Consider the following 25,046-nt stretch of genomic DNA (forward strand, 5'->3'; position numbering starts at 1 on the left):
AACAACTATAAAGTCAGCAGCCAGAAAGGCTGGAGGGGATCTATAATATAGACATTAAAGGTACTGAGCTTTAAGTTTAATGATCCTGTCATAATGAATGAGAAAGGCGACATTCAATGAAAGAAGAGAGAGAGTTAAAAGCAGGATAGGGAATATTCTTTTTAATTAACACTGAAAAAATAACCTTGTTCCACTATTGGAAATATTCGTCCAAGCAAAGGATTTTGTAACCACTAGAAGTACATTTAGTACTTTACATGGGTAATAAAACATCCCAAGTTATTCCATAAAAGACTGCCTTTACACCTCACACTGGACAGAAAGTCAGAAAAAATTCCCCACCAAATAAGTTAGTGTGCATCCTTCCTTCTAACTGCCTCCAGTTAAATCCTGCCAGTCACTGAGAGAGACAGCATCCTGGGTTAAATCAGCCAGTCATGGTACAGACAAATTATTCAGAAAGGCACGTCTTGCTGTTCTTCATACCATCATATTCTCCTGAAAAATGGTAATGCAAGCTGAAAATACAAATGCCTGGTAATCTTTATGTCTCAGTAACTCAGGCATCTTCAGGCATCTTCCTGGTAGAAGAGATTTAAGGCAATTTTGACATTAACCTCACTGGAAGGGGAGGAATCCCAGGAACCTCATTGTGGTTCAAGACTGCCAGGAATATCGATCTCACAACTAGAGACACTTGTGTGATAAGCTGCATAATTCAAAGGGGCCCAAAGGACCCAACTCAAACCCCACAATATTACTTAGCATAAGACAACACACTTATTGCCCCTGGGTCTTGAGTATTTCCTAAAATCCACAATCCTACAAGTAAAGAGCAATAGAGATATAGAGATGGAGTCATCATCACCTCTGGCCTCTGTTTATTTGCCTTCTTTTCTCTTCAGTATCATCTTCTAACCCATGTTTCCTATCCCAGAGAGACACAAAGCTCAGGGCACTGACTTGGCCACCTTGGCTCAGGCCTGGGGGTCACTGAGTATCTTCAGAGAATTCAGGCATCTCAGTGAATACATTACATACACATGGCACATGCATACCACCTATGATGTTTTGTGGCTGCTGAGGGTTCTTTTGGGAGGTAGAGTGTGGGGGCTGAGTGAAGAATTTTTAGTATAAATGTTCACAAGTAATCAAGTTGCCAACACAAAATTACCTGTGTCCTTACACTGTGGGGAAAGTGTTTTTCTTGTAAACCTAACTTAAGCAGATGGCAAAGGCCATCATCTATTTTATTAATGACACATTATTAATGAATTGTTGACTGTCACGAGCTAAAACCAACTAATCATTTCAAATGCATTACTCTTCACATGCTGAGAAGGTTAAAAAACAGTGACTAAAAGCTGCTCTATCTGCATCATAAGTAATATTATGAGCCTGTTTTACTACAAAAGGTGACAAACATTTCCCATTAACAGATCTCATTTTCCATTGCTCAGAAATTTGTCATATTTGAACCATTCAGGCTGAAATTTTCCATTTCCAGCATATCCCTCAGGTTGTCATGACATTACAGAATTTGCACCAAAATGGTTTGGACCATTAAAAAAACCCCACCAAACAAACAGAAAGTCCTCATGGTTACTGCAAATCAATCCTAATGCAGTAGGAAATAACAACCCTTACATTGGTGATTTCCAGTACTTTTGCACATAATAGCATGAATTTAGAATTTACCATCTGTATCAGGCATGTGGTTATGCCATTGTGTCAGCTCATCCAAATTAACAGATGCAGAGACCCTTTAAAAACAGGTTTATCAGACAGCTGGTAGCACATTTCATCAGATATATGGCCTGTGTTGCTATTGTCTGGACAGACAATTCCAGACCACAGATACTATGTGCACTGCTGGATGAAAACACAGGGACTGAGTGTGAAGAGATGGCTCAGAACATACTACAATTACCCACCCTTCTGGAACAAAACAAAACATAACAAAAAAACAAACAAACAAACAAAAAAAAAAGATAAAACACATAGATATATTGATATAGATCAAGAGAGAGATGGAAAGAGAGCTGGATAGATAAGATAAAATCTACCTTTTCCCAAGAATGTATTTTCAGGCATATTTCTAACTCTTTGGGGGCACAGTTATCTTGTATTTGCTCAACAGTAAGTTACTGAGCTACTTTTCTTACAATGCAGAAACACTATTCATATTTTTGGTAGTTAACAATGCAGAGCTCTAGCTTTCCAATTTCTACCATATCACAAAAAAACAAAAAGCACTCAGACCTGAGCAATTTATTGACAATCTTTATAAGCAAAAATCCCCAAGACTTACTAGAAGTACAAAGATAAAAACTGAGAACTGTTAAGCATATTACTGAAGATGCAGTAAGGACCTATGTGACTTTCAAGCTTTTAACTCCAATTTGCAAAGATAGGTTAATAGACTTTACAGCAAAGATCCTGCTGAAAATACCAAATCAATTACAATCTTTCAGAATTTTGAAAACTCTGCAGTATTTCTGGAGAAGATTTCCCCTATGCTCACTTCTGAATCATGGAAATAATAAAAAATATCAGAATTCCGCTGATTGCATAAATTAAGACTATCTTGCCAGAATATTTTGCTTTAAAAATAGCAATTGAAAAGAAAATTTAAAATCTCAAACTGGGGTAAATACAGCAAAGGTGAACTATTCCATGCAAGAAAGCAAAGTATCCTGTAATAATTCCCAGGGCTGTGGCATATTTGTATTTAACAAGCTATAGGCAGACAAAACTGGCATGCTGCTGGAGGAATGTTCACAAAATGCATACAAAGTCACAGAAACACTAGATTTGGAACCAAGTCAGGCATAGGAATGGCTACAGTAAAAATGCATCATGAAGAAAGCAGCTGTAATGTTCTATAACCTGTGCTGCAGGGCGTGCTTTACTTCACAATAATTCTAAGGCATCACACTCAGCAAAAGCTGTCCGAGCTCCTTTACATCTCCCAAAAGGTGTGCAGGTGAGCTGTTAGGTTGGCTTGGTGCATGCCCTGTAAACTATACTGGTGCCCTTATGGAAATGTTCCCATGAAGCTGATCCCGAACATCTTGCAGCTGATCCATGCACCTTTTTATACTGTGGTCTGTAAAGTAACATAAATATGCATGAGTGCAACATTCACAAACATGAAGCCATTCACAGAAATTGTAATAAAGCCTTTGAAGCACTTTAAAAGTCAAGAGCATGGCCATGTCCTGGAGGGTGCCCTTTGCATTAGAGATGTCAGGTGTTGCAGGCAGAGAGCAATTATGAAAGTAAGTTCTACAGAGGTGAAGAAATATAGGCAAAGCCACAGAGAGTGAATAAGAACTGAAAGTTCACGCGTACTGCTATTTAATTAAGAACCTCTATGAATAAAAAATGCTACTGAAAATGCTCTGTAGAACAAAATACCAGAAAGGTTAATTTAGCTTTGCAATAAAAGCAGTGTGGATGGGATGTCATGATGCCACCTTTTCTCCTGAAGGCAAAGATGACAGAGGGCAATGCAAGGCACACAGAGAGGTATTTAGCCGTGTCACCATAGGAACCGTTTTGCAGAAGTGTGTAGGAGCAAAAGAGCTTGAGTGATGGAAGCATTTAGTGATGGGGAAAAAAAACCAACCAACCAGTAACAAAATGTAAGATCAGCTACAATGTACTGGGGCTGGAAGACAGCTGAATCTGTGTGGTGCCTGAGTAAATCAAGATTAGAATAGAAACCTGGTTCAATTCAATGCAAAGACACTGCAGATGCAGAGTGAAATATGCAGTAATTACAGAAGGGAATTTTAAAGCAATCCAGAGAAGTATAAGATGAGAAAAAAATACATATCTTCCACACATGGCAGTGGAAGCAAGCTGTGTTTCCTTGGAAACACCAAAACAAAAGTTATGTGACATTCAGTCAGCAGTATTTCCTGAGACAGAATTAGGAGCTGCATTAAAAGTTTGACCTTAGAATTACGTACATTTTATGTAAACCAGAGTAATTGCTCTGAAATGAGTAGAATAATTGTGGTACAAAATTAGGAATTTGTTTTTCAAATATGGAGTTAGTTTTATTCACAATGATTTGGTTTCATTATTATTTGAAAATGGGTCTACTCCGATTCTTACATTTTGCTGATCATTTGTGACACAAATCCTATGTGGGGTTTTCAGCACACATTTAAAACACATCAAATAAAATATTTTTGGTTCTCAGCCACTCTGAATGTCATAAATGTAAGATGGCAGGGCAAAATGTTTAAGCTAATTCTTATTAATAAAAAGCCCTATGTATGGAACATGGCTTTAAAAAAACACAGCATCTGGAGAGCCAACATAATCATCACACAATTAAAATAAAGCACCAAGAAATGCAAACTCATGCAGTGAGCATCAGCTTTCCATACATATCACCTCAAAGCTTTACAGCTCAAACCTCAGAGCTTTCCACAGGCTTACTAGGTTGAGATAGAAGAGTATTATAAGCTAAGCTATTAAACTGAAGGGGAGCAAGAACATGAAGAACATGACTGTTCCCACTGGTCTCATATGTCACCTGAGAGTCTTTTACATTAATGAAATCTTCCTCTGCCTAAGGCATGGTCATCTATATTGTGCATCTTGTAAGAAGCCATCAGAACCTAGATTACTGTGTCTTAGCAGTACCTTCAACACTCTGCACAACAATAAACACGCACAAGATAACAACAAATACATTTAAACAGGAAGAGAATGACTCCAACCATCAGGGGAGTAACATATTGGAACATTGCTGTGAGTAGAAGAACTGGCGAAAAAATAAAATCTGAACAATTTAAAATAGCACTTGTTCATTTTATGAAAAATTTAGCTGCAATCACAGGAAACTGTAGCCTTTAGGGTCCTAAAAATATGCAGTTACTGGGATTACAATGAAAAACAGTCAACACAATAAAAATTTGGTTTAGTAAAGTCAGAAGAACTGGAAAAACCCCAAAAAGAATTGTTACAGAGGATGAAATGGAAAATGGAACTACCTAGAATATTGAAAAAGGAGTAAATTACAGATTGGTGTATTAGGAAAACTAGACAGAGGTATTAAAACAGTTGAATATAGCTAAAACAATGAAGAAATTAGCTGAACATAACTACAATTCTTTAGATAGTTTACTTACCTAATAGCTGTGAGCAATTAATTTATTCTTTCCAAATTATGGCCTTGTTAATTACAAATGGGACAAATGCCCATTTTACTAGACAGAACTTATCTGAAACATACCTAATGTCTCTAATATGTCCCGTCAGTCTCGTATTTGCTCCAGAGTGACTCTAAGCCAAAACTTTAGACTTGAAAAGGAAGCATTCTTTGTTATGAATTTTTAAAAGAGTTGGTTTGATTTTTTTTTTAAAGAGAAATATAGTGACATTACCAAACATTAAATACAACCTACGTAATAAAGATTTCCATAGAAAGACTGCAGTATGTTTTACCTCCTAGAAGCGAGGTAAAACACTTATTAAATTAACTGATTTATTAAAAGCAAAGTAGTACTCTAAAAATGTGAAGTGATAAGGAAGAAAACAGAGATTTTTAAAAATTTTTTCAAGGCTGTAAAGCCCCCTAAGATGAGGGTGTGAGGGAGTCATAACTAGTCTTATAAAAGAAGATTCAAATGCAGTTGAGGGTGTGGTGAAATGAAATCAGAATAGGCACGTTCAGCAGAGCAGCACCACCCTCACAGCCCTCCCCAGAGGGAGCCACCTCACTGAGCACCCAGGAACGCTGCTTCCTGACCCAGCAGCCTGGAAACAGCTTGTGTGCCTATTATTTACAAACTTTGGGATGTGCCTATAAATTATAAATTTTGTTATGTTGACATAAATTCTGAAGAACAAAGTTGATGAATTAGACATTCCTTGATTCTGTGGTTTTATCAGTTAAGTTTATTTTTTAACATTTTAGTGTGCCTAGGAAACTAATTAATTCGACTGGTACTTGGTTGTCCTATATTACAGACAAAAAATATGATCCTGCCTCAAGCAGTATGAAGTCCATATTAAGTTTGAGGGTTTTTTTCTCTGTCAGATATGAAGGTCAAACTTTTATCTTAAATTCCATTTCTTCCTTTGTACTCTCTTTGAAATGGATAGCGCTCCATGCAGTCATTAATTATCACTCATAAATATTCTTTATTTCATTAAAGCAATTAAAATTGAACAAAGAATTAAAGGATAGATTTTGGTTGCAGCACTGCATACTTATCGTGCTAATAGCCACAAAGCAGAATTTTTTTGTGTGCCTCAAAGACTCAACTTCACCGTGAAAACAACACAGACCTACCTGAGGAGGAGTACAGGGGGGCTATATCCCTTTCCATAAATCCTGGAAGGACTTAGAATTAGCCCAGACCCTTTGCATCCTCAGTGTAACCTGAAATTTAAACCACCTAATCCATTAAAAGAAAAGGTATTTATTTTTCCTTGTCTCCTTCATCCCCATAAAAAGATATTATATTCTAAGGAAACTCCAAGATCCAATCTAAATGTGCTATGGTGTTAATAGTTTCATACTGGTAAGACGTGATAATAGTTTTATACTGCAGAAGTGGTAAATTGAAACAGGAGTATATGTAGACAGTGGATTCTAAGCTAAATTTTAAAGGGGGCAGGAAAAAGCAAGATGCACACACGTGTGCCTCCCTGTATTTAGTGCCTCAGAGCAGAGCAAGAGCACGGCATGGCACACAGGCTGCTATGCTGACCAGGGCTCCAGATGCCCTTTCTGGCTCTAAAGGCTGGCCCTTGCACACAAACCTCCAAATGCAGAATGCAGAGGCCGTTTTTGCTTCGGTTTTAAAAGATAGTCAATTTTAATAACTTTATAACCATTTTGTTGAGTTTTCTATTGCTTTTTCTCCTGAGAGATTCAGCTCTAAAGACTCTGAAGAGCTGCCATTGTTACCCTGACTGTCCAGAACGTGTCCTGCACTGCCATGTCTTCCTTAGGCTGAAGCACTTTTCTCTTTCTTACTGCTTTAGGCTTGTGCTTCCCACCATTCTAGCACTGTCTTACAACAGCTTTTTACCTGATACTCATTTGATATTAAATCTTTCTTATTAAAAAAAAAAAAATTGGTTTAATATGGTATCATTTTCTTAGATGTTCTTAAGGGCTTCTAATTGGAAGAGCTTTCTGTTGTCTGTGCAGACGGATTCAGCTCAAGTTTGTTGACTGGGTCTGAGAACTATAAATGGTTTGGACTGTGAAAATGATATTGGGACTGCTGGTTGGCCTTGTATCAACACATAGCACGGCTTATCATGCGATGTTGTATTTAGCCAACAACATTTCATACCAAAACAAAGAAAACATTTTGTTCTTACTGGATATTTGAAATGGCCAAATACATCAACTCTCTCAAATCCCAGTATCGTATTTATTACTATAGCTTATCTCTCCTCTGAAAGTGTCCATTAATAAACAAATAATATTTAGACAGTCACATAACTGAAAAAAGCCACAGAAAATGTCGAATGTTATAACTACACTCTAGTCATCAAGTTATATGAGAAAAATTTAGACCTTTTAAAATATTTTTTTTCTGTTCCTCTGTCCCTTCCTACTTCTAGCATTGAGAACTTCTTTAAAAAAAGAGACAGTGAAACTTCTAAGTTACATAGTACAATGACGTGGTTTGTGGCAGACCAGCCTCTTTATGGACATCAGGTATAGAAAAGAAAATATTTCACATTAAAACAGCTCATCACACCTGCTGCCTTACAGAACAAGGAGCCTGGGTGCTGAGCTTCATGAGTGAGCCCAAAAGCACAGGGCTTTTCTCCCTTCAGTCCTGGAGCAGATGGCAAGATTGCCAGATGCATAAAAAGGATTCAGAACTTTCTTTTCATACAAACCGTATTTGTTAATTTGTTGGTTCAGATTTGGAGACAGAGCTGTAATAGCTCCACTCTATTTAGTCCTGTGCAGTGTCTAATGTATACAGACTCTTACTGATTTACACAGAATGCTGTACAGACTTTGAACACTTAATTTTACAAGAAATTCAGACACTAACTGGACTATCCATGATTCAAGACATCTGTAATCTCAAAAGTAAGAGAGAAAAAAAAAATTTATAACTCTAACTAAAAGCTACTTAGTAAAACCATTAGGGGAATTTCCCAGCCAGTACCAGTAGCATCCCAAACCAGTGATGCCAAATAAGTAATGAGGGCAATTCAAGGGCAATTCTACCCCTCATGGGTGCTTCCTCCAATGCCTACTGAACAAAAATCTAAATTACTGAGAGGTAATACTATCTTTCATCTAAGAAGACTTTCAATGCAGTCCATATCAAATTGCTTTCCGTGTCCTACATTAATAGGAAATAAATAAGATTTTATTTGGTAAGATGGAGGAAGGAACTGTTACATTTGACACTGATAGGCAAACTCTTCAAAAGAAAATTTTGCAAATGCCTGACAGGACAAAGGTACACTACACACTGTTGCAATGTGAACTCCTAAAGTCTATGTTCACTTTTCATCTCTCAGTGTTATTCCCAATACAAGCACATGTAAATAATTATATATATGGCCTCAATACTGTTTTCCCATCTACTGCCAGAGCGTCTACAGAAGGTGCACTGTGTTAAAAGGTAAAGCCCACAGTATAAAAAAGGATTACCCACATAATGCTTTTCTGAATGCAGACATGGATACATGTCATATTTTAAATCAATGAAGACACAATTTTGAAATATTATGTTATTAACACATTCAGAAGTAAGAAAATTCTGAATTTTTAAATATCAACAGTGGTATAGCCAAAATATGTGCTGGTGATTTTACTCATGTGTTCCTATTTACTTAGCAGAAATCTTTAAACAGAAAATGAAAACTCTTCAATGAGAAATGAAAAAAAAAAGAAATTGAGCAAACTGGTAGTCTTAAAAGTAAGTACATTGATGGATTGTCAACTACATCAAATTGCATAAGTAAAAAGATATTTCTTTGCCTCTTCTTTTCAGACACCAAGGTCAAGCAGATAAGAAAGGCTGGTATAGAACTGTTCATTCTCTCTTAAACAAAACGCAAGGTAACAGAAAATCAGACTTAGTGACTTACAATTTGATTTTAGTTGTACAGCATGGTGGTCTGTAATTCCAACAAAAGGGTACTTGAAGGAATATATTTTTGTTTGTTTTCATCTTAGCTAAAATCCTGCCTGTGTCTTTTTTAGTAATTTGAACAAATCCTGTTGAATTCGGTGGAGACAGGGCATTTCTTCCAACAAAGATCAGCACTTCTAAGCTCTTCTGCACCAAGCTCACGTACAAGTGCAGTGTCAAGTGCAAGACTCTCTCTGGCTATCTCAGGTTATTGTTTGCCTGTGTAAGAACTAATTTTTTTCCCACAGCTTTTTGGCTTTTTTCCAACTCCCTATGTTTTGCAAAAATATTTCTGTAACAAACTTATTAACAGTAAATGGGTCCCAGTAACTAGGGCACTCAGGTAAACTTTTCAAGATGTTTCTGACCCCAGTTTAAAACAAACCTTCCACTCCCACTCCTCTGGGAGAGGTTATTTTAAATCTAGATCACTTTCATGAATAAGAACAGAGAGTTATATTATTAGGTTCTTCTCACAGATCTGCAGTAGCAGATTGACAAATACCCTTTACTGATACATTTCTTCAAACGGAATAAACCTATAAATTAAATTAATTTCTCAGTCTTAATTCTGCTAAGGGGAAGATGGATTTACTCATGGCCTTTTTAATCTGCTGTGGGATATCAGTCCTGTTCAGCAGAATGCCTTATTTCTGTTAATTTTCTCTAACTCAAGTGGGAAAGCACCAGGCAGCCTTTTGGTAGATGACTACATATAAATACAAATGCTTCAGGAATTATGCAGGAAAAGATCTGTTAAGCTTGAACACCCAAGGCTTTTTTTTTGTGATTCACACATCACTTCTTTCAAAGAAATAAGCCTCATGCTTTTTAATCTATGCAGGGATCAAAAACTATCTCTTTTTTTCTAATTCCGCAACACATTATCAAACACTGATCATCTGTACAACTTTCACTTCAGCAGACACAATTCAGAAACACATGCAGATTCTCTAAAAATGCTAATAACTCTGCAGCCTGTTAGAAAATGGAATCTGTTTTTCCTTTGCATGTAATCCCTCTGCTTCCCCAGTCATGTGCGAAAGCTCTGCTTGAGCAGCAGCCACTATCACTGCCTGCACAACCCACCAGATAAAGCAATTAACAGGGGGAAGCTCAAGGCCATCTCTGATCTGGCAACTGGCTATTTCTGTCATGAATTTGAATACTGCACAGCTGGGAGAAGTGTTACAAAGAAGCCTCCTTTCAGGAAAGGACCCTCAGCAGGAAAATACTCCTGCATCTGCTTAAAGAAGACTCCTGAGTATCGGCTCCTGTGAAGACTATTCAAGGGCGTGAAAATTTGTAGTGGTGTTTCTATTACTTTGGATCACTCACTGGCACAATTACTTGCAAATAACAGGGCTATCAGAGCTAAAGGGTTGAGGCTTCCCACCAGACAAGGACCTGGAAACCCTGAAGAACCTCTTTGTTCAAGGAGAAGCATATTGCACATGTAAGCCTTGCCCACAGAGAGGGGACAAGGATTCCCTCTGCTCCAAGCTGCTCATGAAACACAGATAAACTGAAGGGAGTAACAGAAAAAGGGATTAAAAGGTAGTCAAACAGAGAGGTAAATGTCTCAAAATACTTTTTCAGAAACATCCACTCTTCACAGCAAGTGAAGAGCCAGGGTCCTGGTTTAGAGAGCTCGTTGTGCACAGTGGAGAGCATGAAAATGAATGAAAGGGTCAGAGAAGAAGACAGATATGCTCTTTGCTTTGCATACAGTCAGCTCATTTAACTACTAATTGATATAGTTAATGTGCAACATAATTTTAAAACACATTATTCTTCATCACAGCTCTTTCTTTTGACAGAAAGTAGTGTTAGCTGTCTGCTAAACCAGAATTCAACTCATCTGACTCAGTGATGCTCACCTGCAAGGAGACTGGGATGGGCTGAACAAAAGGATATCTGTAACAATTTCAAAAAGCAACAGCACTTCAGCAGGACTCAGGCGTGCAGCAAAGGTCCTCAGTCAGCTGAGATATGGAAGAAGCCTGAGGTGTGAAATAGAGCTTCCAGCTGAGAAACAAGAGCTCACCCAGATGTACAACATCCCTTCCTCAACAGAATCAGTCTGGAGGCAGATGCACTTCTGTAAGATCATTAGCTCCTAAGCAGCCCCTCACACTCTGGGAGAAATCTGGACAATTTCCATGCCCAGGGACCTCCTGAGGCTGCTTTCCCAGTGATACTGATTAGGCTGCTGACCTGCTGTTGGGGAAGGCTGCAGCAGTGCTCAGTCAGCAACCCCTGGCATCAGCATGGCTGGGGCATCACACACCACACTACCAGCCATGACCTGGCTCCTCATTCACTGGCCACATGACACCAGTGCAGAGGTGGATGGAGCTCACCCACAGATTCCATCACAATACCACAGGGTGTATTTGAGAGCTCTTTGTGTGCCCACCATACTCCTGGCCAGCCCTGCCAATGGCGAGTTCCATGTGCTGGGGCAATGGGCTAACACATCCTTCCAAGTTTCACCCAGCAAGACTATTCCCACAGAGGTGCCACCTTTGAGTGAAGATTCAATGCCAAGAGCCTTGCTGATAGGGTATTTCATAGAGAACATTTTTATCTGTGCAACAAAAAAGCCAACAGATGAAATTTTTCATTTCATCATCTCAAACACCTCACTCAGGTGTTGCTTCCCTTAGCAGACTGCATGTTAATTCCTTGTATATTATGAATTTGCAAAATAACTCCTGCTTATGAAAGTATATTAAGATATTTCCATGAAAACATCTTAAAACAGTATCTTGGATCTGCCCTATTTTCTTAGATATTCTTTGGTCAAATTCTACTTGACTTCACATGTAATTTATATCCTTACCTAGTAATCAATCAGAGCAACATTTTCCAACATCACTGCAAGATCTCTTAGTGAAAGAAGCCTTTGGTTTAGCCTACAAAAGTCATTTGTAGCTTAAAACAAATCCAGAAATAAACATTTGGGTGGGTGATCAAACAGTTCTTTCACCTCAATTTTGTAGAGCTGTACTTTGGCATACATGCAAAACAACATGTTAGTCACTTCTGATTATTAATTGGTGATTCTTTGGACATTTCCCATAATTAATGCTACAATCTCTACTTTTACAGTGACTATAGAAAGAAGTCTTAAAATGTCAATCAAATTAACACATTCAAAAATACAAAGCTTATACAATATTTTAAGTCACAATTTGTTGAATAGAAAATTCTTTTTTTAGACAAAAAGGCTTTTTTTTCTAAAAAAGAAAAGAGGAAGATTATTTATGATTGCATCTCTCTTAAAATAAAAAATCAGCAATACAGTATTGACGATGTTAATGACTCCTATTTAGAAACAAAAGTCTAGTTCCCAGAACATGCCATATGGGTCACTTCTGTTACCAAAAGTCTCATATTCAAGGCATTTGTAGGAGCAGTCACCAAATGTATTTTCTGCACTTCATCATCATCATCATCATCATCGAAAGCCTTGGGTTGGAAGGAGCCCTAAAGATTATCCAATCATCTGCCATGGACAGGGACACCTTCACTAGACCAAGTTGCTCAGAGCCCCATCCAACCTGGCTAGGGATGGAGCATCCACAGCTTCCCTGGGAAACCTGTGCCCCACTACCCTCACAGGAATGAACACCTATTCTAAACCTATTCTCTTTTTATTTTAAAGCCTTGTCCTATCTCAACATGTAAAAAGTCCCTCTCCACCTCTTTTGTAATCCCCTTTAGGTATTGGAAGGTGTTATAAGGTCTCCCTGGAGCCTTCTCTGTTTCAGGCTGAACATCCCCAGCTCTCTCAATGCCAAATGAGACTTTATTTTCTTCTCCTCACTCAAAATAAATACCTTCTTCCAAAGCAATCCTGTTGCAACTGTGCTAATGATAACTAGTGAGGCAAATCAAGATGTGACATCTTTCTTACCCTGAGCAAAGGTACCAGACTTTGGTCCCATAGTAGCAGCACAATAAACTTAGTTTAGAACTATAATTTGATTTCAGTTATCAGTTAGGGGTCAGGAGGTCCTGACCACTGCCACTGGTACTTCTCTTTGGTTTTATGCTGTCATTTTTATATTCTTTGTTTTTACCCAACTGCACACCTGACTACACCAACACTCACAGAACACCCTACTAAAACAATGTGTAATTTCTGGACAGTGCAAACAGGGGGCTGCTAGGATGATCCTTCAAGTCCTGCTAGGATGATCCTTCAAGTCCTGCTAGTCCAGTGAGCACCCTGGTGTGTTCAACACATTCCGTGAGCCCCAATATAATTATATAACACCATGGGAAAAAAACAGAATTGGAGCAGTAAGTCAGTTATTTTTAAATACTGTTTATGCATTTGTTAGTGTTATTCCCATGTCCTTGGAATTCTCTGTGGAGTTCCCCATCACCCAAAATGGTTCCAACAGCCTTTCAGGACCCTCTGATGCTGCTGCACATAGCTAGGAAACCTCTCAGAGGTCTCTGCATTTTTGGCTGACAGAAAATATTCTCTGTTATTTTATGCTCCTATTCCCAGGAACAAATGCCAGAAACTGAATGTTCAAGACACAGAACAGAAGTTATCCAATAACTGAATTTGAAGCCTTCCTGAGCAAAGTGGAAATAGACTGAATCAGCAGTCCTCTGAGATGAGTGAGAAAATTTGATGCTCTTTTAATGATATGTTCCATGCTTCTTTCACATGGAAATTAAACAACACCGCTTGTCTGCACGGCGTTCACATCACTGCTTTAGACAATATTTTTATAGCAATTTTTCCTTTAAAATGAAAAACTAAATACAATTCAGTGAAGCTGAAAAATCAAAGTTCTTTCAATATGAAGTATCTCCTTTAATACCTGCCAAGCACTGGTATTTTTCCCCTTGGGTCTCAGTGGAGCTGGAATTAACACAGCCTCATCTGTTCTTTGCTTGGTAGTTCTCCTTTACTGGCAGTAAAAGAACTCTGAGAATACAGGAGCTCTTCATTACTTTTGCCTGACTTCTACCAGGTGCAATGACCATGGAGGCAGAATCTACTTCCACAGGGGAGTCATCCAAAAGTCTGCACAGCACAGCAAAGGACTCTGAGCTTGCCACAGCAAGCACAGCCAAAACAATCCCCAGGCTCTGTTAATCCATTCAAACATTCCCTCTGCTGGGTGCCTTTAAGGTAACCAAGCAGAAAATACCACCAGTTTTATCCAAAAAAAGTATAACAATTCTATTAAGTGAAACACTTAAAATATAATTAATTTAGCATTCACTGGAAAGTGTTACACTAATACAAGAAATCAGTCTGTGCTGTACTGTATGAAATCAGTTTTAATACCATCCCTTTCTAAGCAAGGTTGTCTTGATAAGGAGAAGCTACTTGACAACTGAAATAGTACAACACTCCTTCTGGGGGGGGAGGGTGGGATCAAAAGGACAATTTAAGCTGCCAAGACCCCTAACACCAGTGGAAGGAGGGAACATGAGTGCATCCCCTGATGCACACGTGGTGCCCATCCTGCAGCCCATGTCTCACCATCACTGAACTTCCCTGCCCAAACTGAGCCAGAGCAGCACCACGTGCCGAGGTGCTGAGAGGCCCTACCCCATCACAGACAGAACAAAAAACAACTCTGCCCCATTTTACTTTCTTCCTCTAGCCATGGGGCATGACTTCACTGCTGTTTTGGGACAGGCATATCTCCCTTCAACAGCCAAGAATGAGGATTTTGAAGTTATCTCAGTTTTGAGTATCTCTGTCCATTAAAATACCTGCTTAAGAAATTGATTTATTAATAGACTGTTTGCAAATTTCAGGTCATTCTTCAGATTCTTCCAAACACATCACAGGCCAAATATTTTTATGCTCTAAGCTTTTATTTTATGAATTTTCAAAGGCAGTTATCTTTGCAACCTGTCAATATAAGTGGTTTTTTTAAACACTTCAATATTATTATCTGTACTGTCTCAAGCAGGATCCTTTGGACCTGCATCTTCATCAGAACAGACATTTTTAAAGCTACCAGATCAACATTTGAGGAGAGAAGTACAAGATTGAAGTACTGAGACAGGACATGATCAGATCCTACCAACTCCAGTGTTGAGAGAAATCCACTACAGCCACTCCACTGGAATATTCCTATGAAGATGCTGTCAGGTAGACACAGAAAATAATAGCTGAAATTGTTTTTATGAAGGTCACATAATAACTACATAACAGCCCTTTCTAAGAAAGGGAAAAAAAGATTAAAGTGCCAAAGAAAAAGAAAGGTAATGGGAAAATGAAAATGAAATATGTTTTCATTCCCATGATGGTTGCATAAATGCTGCTGTTCCAGTGAGCCCACAGCAGAATGAGAATCATTATAGAAAAAGCTCCTGTCTAATGTGAACAAAAAGATTGATTTCTGTTCTTAGAAAGAAAGAAAGAAAAACAGTAAACCCTAATACATAAAACTCACAAGGCAGACAAAAATCACATTATTCAAAATGTTGAAAATTATATTTCAATATCCTTCATCCAGGACCAAATTTTAAAATGTTTACATCTTTCTGAGGAGTCAAAGTACAAAATGTCTATTAATTGTTTGCAATCTGCAAAGAGGAAAAAAATTTTTTAAGAGGAAAATTATTATGTGTTAGAAATATCTTGCATGCCTGTCCTGTGCCTGTGGGAAAAGAACATTTAATTCTTTTCTCAGATACTCAGTACTTACTTGTAAAAGCCAAAGGTTAGTGACAGGAACAAATAGTATAAATATTATTTTATGGGTTAAGTTCTTTCACTCTCTTTAATCATGACAATATGAGGGAGGTACTATATGTTTTTTTAAAGGAAATGTATCTTAGGTGTTCCAGCTGGAGAGAATGTGAACATATAGGGTTGTAAAAGGCATATTCAAAAAAATGAAAAATGAAACAACATACAAAATTTGGGGAATCCTCACAACAGCACATTACAAATATCTAAAATATCTTTTTTTTTTTTTTTTGGTGATTGTTTAGCACAGGCAGAAGAACTTGGGCTCATCCCTGTGTTCCCTCTAAGCATACGTAAATTAAATAAACCTCTGTGGTTTATGCAACTTCTACATCTCATATATTGCTTAGTGAGGTAACTTCTGCCTCAGCATGCCCTAAAAACCCTCAAGTGGCAAAGGAATATTCCCAGAGGAGCAAATCCAGTTACTCAGCCACTGGGTCTGCCTGGCTGGTATATACACTTGAACTGTGACTCCCTCCTCAGCATAGTGAAGAGTCGCAAAGGAAAGGCTCATCCTTTCTGACTGAGTGCTCTGGCCTCCTCAGCCATTTCATCACTGCAAAACACAAACTGAAACAAAGATTAGCACCACTGGCATGGGCCACCTGCCTGACCTCAGGTGATCTGCTACTGACACTGTCAGTCTCTTGGAAGACCTTGGAGTACAGAATGTGAATATCACACATCCTTGGCAAGAGTAAAGGCAGCAAAATGTTATCTAGTCAAACTTATCTCCAGTACTGCTCAGAGACAGCAGAAATACCTGGCTGGGTATCAGCAAATCAGCATCTGCTTTGGAGTCCTGACTTTTGCAAATCACTCTTATCTTGCTCTTTCATACTAATTATTCCTAAGGCAAAACCAGCTAAGTGTTATTTCCTAGTAGTATTCCCCTTGATTACAGTTTTATGACCTTCACAGTCTACAATGTCTGATTCAGCTACATTCCCAGAATATAAATAGCTCCAGTGCAGGTACAAGTCTCAGGCAAAGTAAATTTCTTTTAACTGCCTATTCCACCTGGGTCCATGGCCCCACAAAACATCAGCAAAGCTTTTGTTTCATACACAGTCTCACAGCTTCAGAGCTTTGCTTCCATGGAAATAAAGCATGAAAAATTCACAACAAGATGCATGCCCAGTGAGCATGAATAAATTAATATTTAGAGTCAAACCATGCTGTCAACTATAATTTAAATTCAAAAGACTAGATATTTATGAGACATGACTGGAGGAAACAAGCTAAGTAGTCAAAAACTGGTCCAAAACTACTAAGCTACACTAAAAACCAGACAGGAAGGGAATCCCATGGTCCCAATTTGAGGTTTGAAGACAAAATTTAAGGTGGAGGGAGAAAGTGATAAGCTTCCTCTTTTGAGTGGGCTCTTTGGCCATGCAGGACAGTTCTGCAAGTGACCTGGGGTAACTCAGGCTTGCCTTCAGGCACGGAGCATGTTCCAGGAGTAGGGCTGGCAGGAGGTTTGGCAATTGCTGGGTAGAAGTGGCCTTACAACCCAAAGCTGACAATGCAAGTAGTGCCACACTTGCATTCACTGCTCCTCAGAGCAATAAACCCAATGTTTAAGCTCAGAGGCACACCCAGGTGTTCTCACAGGCTCTGCCTTCCCACCCATGCACTCGGGAGAGCTCCTGCACAAAGCCCACTCAATCCACAGGGAGACACTCCAGCTTTCCCCCTTCTTTCCAAGTCCATTCAGCCTCTGCAAAGAGACACATCCATAAAACCTTAGCCTGACTTCATGCATTGTCACGTTGCAAGCGCCAGGACAGGAAGGAGCAAGGCAAGGAGTGACTGGATGCATCTGCTTTCATTCAACCACCCCAAGGAAAAGGGCTTTTCACTGACATCACACCCATTCAGATCAGATGCCACGAAAAGCACAGTCATTTAGCAACTCAAACACGCAAATGAGGAAAAGCATGAAAATGTATTTTGAATAACTAACAATTAATTTTAGTCAGTGGAACAAAGAGGTAGGAAAAAAAACCATTCCTGAAAATCAAACTGAGTTGTGTCTAAGTATTCCCATCATGTAATGCAAAAATTCATGAAATGCATATTGTTCCAGTTATGACATAGTGTAGTTTAGTAACCCATGCAAAAGTCTTGCAGCAAAAGGAGATATATGGACATTTTCATGTCCAACCAGCTTCCTTATCAAAACATTATACAAATCATAAGAAGGAAGAGTTTACATGGAGTCACATTGTTTTAACAACCACTTCACTTGACAAAACAATTTCCAAACAGCTTCCTTGTTTTTCAGCTAATGTAAATGAGAAGGATGTATTTTAACTTTAGATTGCTAAACTTTTTCAGTCCTATCACTGAAAACACTTCCAAAATGGCATTTTTATTGGCCTGTCCTAAAGTAGCATTACTAACAATTCTGGGCCCATTTCACAATATTATTAAAGTTCTCCAATGCACAACTGTTGGTGAGATAAGAAAGTCATGTCATCTATTGTTTCTCATAACCCACCACAATCTCTAGAAGCAGTCAAACCAGCCAACCCAATTCATCTTGAAAACCATCAAAGTCCATACACATTTTGACAAACAAATGGGTGGGATAATAGCATTATCAGAAACAGAAGACACAAATTTGATTCCAAGAGCTCCACGAGCCTGCAAAGCAACGGGAGCTTAGTGTCAAAAGCTGACTGACTGTGAATAAATCAGCTCTAGGAAAAAAATTAGAATTCCTAGATCATGAGTGACATATGTCCCTTATGCCGGAATGACTTTCAGGCCATTTCATTTTAATTTTATTAGGAGAAGAGGAAAAACAGTTTACAGAGCAAAAGAAAAATATGAGATTGTGTACAGTGGATTTTAAATTAATCTGCTAGTGTCAGGACTGCTTGTCTCATTCAGTTGGTCCAGACTAAAAATACAGAAGGAGATAAAGAACTGACTCTCAATATAAAAAGGGGGACAGCATCCTTCCAGCACTTAAAAAGCACTACCTTTTTTACAGTTTCCAGTGATCAACAAACACACTTGGGAAAACACACTGGGAAAGTGCTTTGCTGAAGCAAGGGGCAAGCAGGCTTCTTTGCCAGCTGTTTTACTCCATGTTCAATGTGCACACCTGGCTGAGAGTTGCCAGAGGGGTCTCACATTCACAGCTGCTAATAAGCAGTAGAGAAAATAAAATCATAGAGGCTTGGTCCTGAGGGGGCTATCCCCTGCCACATCCTGGATACCACTGCAAGAGGACGTGCTTTTTCTTCCCTGAGAGCTAAAAGAGAGGGACACTGCAGGCTTGAACCTTGTCTTACCGATTTCACAGAGGGCTGTCTCTCAGTCACTGTGAGAATCAGTGCACTGGTCTAGATGGACTTTTCATCACTGAATCACTGAATATCTTGAGTTGGAAGGGACCCACAAGGATTATCAAAGTCTAACTCCTGGCCCTGCACAGGACAGTCCCAAGAGTCACACCATGTGCCCGAGAGTGTTGTACGAGTGCTTCTTGAACCCTGTCAGGCTGGTGCTGTGACCATTCCTGGGGAATCTGTTCCAGTGCCCAACCACCCTCTGGGTGAAGAACTTTTTCCCAAGATCCAACCTAAACCTCCCCAGACAGAGTTTCAATCCATTCATAAATCTGAATTATATGTGGCATTTGGAATTTATGCCAACATAAAAATTTCAGAGGGTCATTTTTGTCAAACCCAGTGTTTCATATTTTAGGCATATTATAATTTGTAAGATAAACTTTCTTCCCTAATAAAAGTATTTTATGTCTAAAATTACGGAAAAAAAGTTTTACTCACGTATATAAATAAAAGTAATTTTTTGCCAGAAGACATTTTGCTGAACTGTTAACTGGGAAGTTATGCTTTCAATAAAATCTTCCAAACAAATATATTCCATCAGAAAAAAAAAATGTCTGGGCATCTCCAGTAATGCAGTTTAAGGTGCCAGCTTTATTCTTAGATAACTTCTAAAGTGCCCAGAGGCCTAAGTCAAAGGCCAGTGAGTATCCTTAAAAAACTGATTTATTTCAAATGTGGAAAAGGCCTGTTAGTTTGAGCTGAAGAGCAGCACTACAAGGAAAATACAAATGCGCAGCATATGGCAGGGAACCTGAAACCCAGTGTCAGAAATGTAGGCCCACGAACTGGTGGGCACCAAAAGTGCTGGCAGGGCTCATCCTGCCAATCCATGGTCCAGGAGGGCTGGGTCTGGATGGAGGTCTCGGGGACAGTGGGTCCCTGAGAGGGCAGCCCCATCTCCTCTCAATCTGCCCAGCACTGAGGGCTCACAAGGGGCACGTGAGGAGAACGTGCCAGAAGAGTGAAAGCAGTTCCAGAAACACAATTCCTTGTGTTCCCATTCAGCTAAAAATTGAAGCAGCTCCAGGCACCTCAGTGTACTGTCAAGGAGACGAGTATTTATATCATGTCACAGATGGCCTTGTTCATCACTACAGTCTGAAAATGGCTGCACTCAGGATGTACCTGTGGGAGCTTCCAGCCCCTGTCTGGGCAGGCAATGGTGGGGGACACCAACCTGCCCTGCATGCACAACTCACTGCCGGGGGGGTTATCAGCCCCCTCCCATGCCAGCACCTCCACCTCAGTGGAAGGGCTTGACATGGATTTCAGAACACTCCATCACACGAGCTCAGACTCAGCCCTCTTAATTTCTTATCCCACATGTGATTCCAGTAACATTCACTGAACTTCTGCGCAGTACAGTTGTACTAACCATGCGTGAAGTTGTAAGAGATCAATCCCAAATGGTTAATTGTGACAATAAATTTATTTTTTATTGTTGCAATAAATTATTGCTCCCATAGAGAAGTGTAGAATTAGTTTCCTTAGAGAGGTTAAACAGCAAACATTGTCTTGGTATTTTGGGACAATATCCAAAATTTGGAAAACCTAACTGGAGGCTAGTGAAAGTCCCTGGTTGAAAACACAAACACACACACACACACACACAAAACAAAAAACTAGAGTGAAATGTGAAAAGCACAGAATGTTTATATAAGAAGTAGCAGCAACAGGGCACTTCAACATCTGGGTAGTACGATGCCATAGGAAAAAAAGACAATAACAAGCATTTAGCTGCATGAAAAAGTAGGAAACATGGTGTTGAAAATCATGTTTAAAACTAGGTATCCATGTTCTTCAGGTGGAGAGTCCTTTTTTTCCTGCTTGGTCCCTAGAACAATGGGATCCTGTAAATGCTCTGAGCTCCAAGGAAGAGGTGGTGACATATCAACTTAACAAAATCCTGCTAAGATATTAATGCATGAGGTTGTGCTTCTGCAAAGGTGCAATACAGCTTTTCAGGAAGTGCTCCCTATCACCCAGACCTCACAGGACTTACACCAGAAATTTAGGATAGTATTATCTATTCCAATTATTCAAATACCAGTAAAGTGAAACACACAAATGAGTCTTTAAATAAACTGGACAAGCACTCAACACCCTGAAAGCCAGGACAGGTGCTGGTTTTTGGATTGTTTTTATTTAATTTTGCTTGTAGGTGTTTAGTTAGGGAAAGATCATGGTTTATGACTTACTTTCATCTGAACACAGAGCTGGTGTCAGGACTAAATGAAAACTGTTTTCTGATTCTGTCTTTCTCACTGCTAGTCTGAAAAAAATGTATGATTTATGCATTGAAATGAAAATAAACATCTTTTGAAGAGAGGCTGGAACGGCATCTGTTCATTGCAAAGCCTTTGAGTTTTTGGTTTTTTTAATGCAATAAGACATCTGAACAGGTTGAACACTGCAGCAGAGTTGTCTGGGTCACATGCCTACAGCTGCCATTGAAGGTAACCAAGCCTGAAAAGTGTCAGTTATTGCAGAGTCAGATTTATTTATTATTTTTTAAAGATAAATAGCTCGAAGTGGGATGTGATTCCACTATGAACTGAAGAGAGGTGTGTGGCAGAGAAATAGGGAAATGTCTAAGTCAGTTACTGGCAACTTTTAAGCAGGGTCATGTTTACAGCTACTGATCTACCTGCCTGATATTCAACTTCCAAACAAGTGCTGGCAAACTGAAAAGAATTCCAAAATGAGTGACATGAGCTATGGGAAAATAATACAGCATGCAGTTCCCAAGGCCCAGTCTACTTTTTTTTATCCATGAAGGACTTTTATGGATAATGACATGACATAAACTGTATTGCTATGTCTCTCCTCTCAAAATCTATGTAAGCAAGTCAACCATAGCCTATGAATCTGTGCAACTTTTCTTTTTTTTAAAAAGCAAATATCTAGCAAAATGCATCATATGCTGAGCTTTTTTTAACTATTCACAAGCAATACATTTTTGAAAGTGATTATCAAATGGGTGAGACAGAAGAAAATACCTCTTCAGATAAACTGATGTTCTCAAATTAATTAATGCCTTCAGCACAACAGCTCCCCTGCACCTCACCATCACCCTTTTGCCTCTAATTCACACCTCACTGTTCAAGATACAATTTTTCTCCCAGCTGCTGGCAGGCGAAGGATGTCCTTTGCTGCCATCCCCTTCCACCTGTGTCCCTGGTGTTAGTACTGCCTAATCTAAAACCCTGCTTCCAACCAGCCCCACTCCTGCCACTGCTCCTGAGCGCAAGCCACAGCCATGTGAAATCTGTCCAGGTAAGAGAGTATTTTGTGTGTTTAACTTAAATAGGGGAAAAGACTTTGAAAGTCTCCTTCCTCCACCTAAACCTTCTTCTTCTTCAGAGTGATTTACAGCAGATTCATGAAGAGCAGAAGACTGTCAAAGGGCTGTGACTGTCCTGGGAGAGGGGAAGGTTTCTGAGAGGGATAGGTGCATTCTGCCGGAAGCGTCGTGAAACCAGACTCTTCCAAAGGAGAAACAAGTGTATCATAAGGTAGCTCAGAGCCAACTCCTCCACTCCTTTCACACCTCATTTCCTTCTTGTAATTAAAGGCTAGGGTGACACTGAGGACTGGTTCTGAAAAATAAACTCCCTTTTGGTTTCAAGAAGGTTGAATGACATCAAATAATACAAAATGAAAAGCACCAGTTTGTTTCTCTTGGGGGAACATACTAATTCCAGAGGAAAATGCAGCAGACGTGTGCTTTTTGGGGCCAAAGTATAGTGCCAAAGAGGAGCTGGAAATACTGCAGCTGTAAGAAGTAACTATATTTTTAATTATCATAGAATCATAGAACCATACCATGGTTTGGGTTGGAAGGGACCTTAAAGATCATCCAGTTCCACTTTGGGCAGCAGTATTTTCAGGGCACCCACACACAGACTTTCAAGCCTTTAAGCAAGTTTTAATTAAATTAAGTACAAGTACTTTGGTGCATAAAACCCAGAACCCTACTTCACACCAAAAAACTTCCTTGTAATTCCAGGATAGGCACTGAGACAAATTCCATCCAACCATTGGAGAACTCCACACTAAAGACATGTTCTCAGTCTACTCAGCTGAATGCACTGAACTCAACACAGGGCTCACTGGTTAAGGTAGCTGTCTCCTAAAACATGGAGGAAAGATGCAGTGTGGGAGGACAAGTGCCTGTTTGAATGACTGGAACACAATAAAACTGGCTTAAGTGACACTCAGTACCACTTACAGCCCTGGTTTTCTTGAGTGCAGGGTGAGAGGTAAGAAGAAACCTATAGGAAAGCAGCATTCCAAAATAGGGAAATAAGATACGTTAAGGTAGCAATGTGAAACCAGCGGTGAGAAACTTTCAAAATAAATACTCCAAGCTAGGTCCTAGTACATGGCTTAAAACCTATTCTTATCATAACATACCCAGAGTGAAATTAAGGATAAGATACAGGTATTTTGCAAAATTCCTCACCCTTTTATTCAAGCTGTACTATTCAACCCCACTGTGCAGAATTTTCTGAATGGAAATGTCAGGATTTGCTACAACTTCACAGACAAAGCTTATAAATAATCTAGGAAAATATTCACTTGGCTGGGGAATATCACTTAGCCCCTGTTTGCAAGGCATGAGTGGGCATTCCAGAGTACACAGGACTTGAGCTGCCTTTCTCTGAGCAAAAAATCCTCTCCCACCACACACGTATAAGCATATTCACTTCCAAATTAATATTCTTACCTTATCTTTACTTTCAGAATCAGAATCCTCAAGTTTGGTCCGGATGACAAAGGGTGTAGATAACCTCAGGAGAACTCGTTCAAATGTGGCACTGATTTTAGGAGAGACTATGTCAAAGCACTCTTGGAATTTCAGCGTTTTATGAGTGTCACATCTCAGCTGCTTCCTAAGACCTTCTCCAAGCTGGAGAACCAGCATGTTTGGATCAAACATCAGGTGAAAGGGGAAAGCTCTGCAGAAGGTGCTGATACTAATCCTCAGGTCTAAGGGGGACTGGGAAGTTCCTGGTGGAAGTGCTTTTGTGGTATTTGCATTTTCATGTTCTTTGATAAGGAAAGTCAAACAACTGCAGTTACCTGGGTTTGTCCCCTCTGAACACAACTTATCGTTTGTGACCTGTTCTACTTCCACTTCCAAGCGGTAAATCTTCTTTGCTGCCGCTTTTATCATTCCTGTCATTGCAAATCCCACAATCTGATGTGGGTGAAAATAATGAAGCATGAGATTGCCTTCTGGGAGTTCTTTGCATAGGAAAGAAGGAGATTCCAGGGTGGCCTGTCTTCCAAATGAAGTTCTAATATGCTCCAGCAAAGCATCAAAGCCATTGAAGAAGTCTTGAAGGGTCCCACCTACAGCTCGAAGAACTCTTTCATTCTCGTCAAAGCAGATATTGAAGAATTCCTCCCCAAACTTTTCCTGCATTTCCTCAAACTTCAGACCTATAGGACAATGAGACACTGATATCAACAAATTAGCATTGCTACTGTGTCACATTTTCCCTTTTTGCCTGTATTTGCCCAGGATTTTTCCAAAACAGTGAGAGCAGCTTTTTCACTAGATGCCAATCCGTAGGTTTCTGTGGTGGTTGGGAGTAACCCTAGAAACCATTTTTTTTTTAAGTCCTCATTGTTTCAGCTTGCTGTCTCAGCCAGTTATTAGAGGGCCTGTTTCCTTTTCCTCACTGTTACAAAATTAACCAGGTGTTTGTACTGTTTTAAGATGTAACAGAATAAAAGGAAGTATATATCACCTGTCTGAGAATTACAAATATCCAGAGTTTT

The 25,046-nt window shown here is 39.3% G+C and overlaps 1 protein-coding gene across 1 annotated transcript in view; it reads right to left on the minus strand.

The window, feature by feature from the left end:
* The window catches only part of GUCY1A2 (guanylate cyclase 1 soluble subunit alpha 2), a 153,177-nt gene that overhangs the window by 101,709 nt on the left and 26,422 nt on the right, over positions 1 to 25,046 (minus strand). Inside the window, exon 4 of the mRNA XM_063148946.1 lies at positions 23,986 to 24,704. Within this exon, the coding sequence (XP_063005016.1) occupies positions 23,986 to 24,704 (719 nt within the window). The remainder of the gene's footprint in view (positions 1 to 23,985; positions 24,705 to 25,046) is intronic.

Source organism: Melospiza melodia, chromosome 2 (genome assembly GCF_035770615.1).
Source record: "Melospiza melodia melodia isolate bMelMel2 chromosome 2, bMelMel2.pri, whole genome shotgun sequence".
NCBI lineage: Eukaryota > Metazoa > Chordata > Aves > Passeriformes > Passerellidae > Melospiza > Melospiza melodia.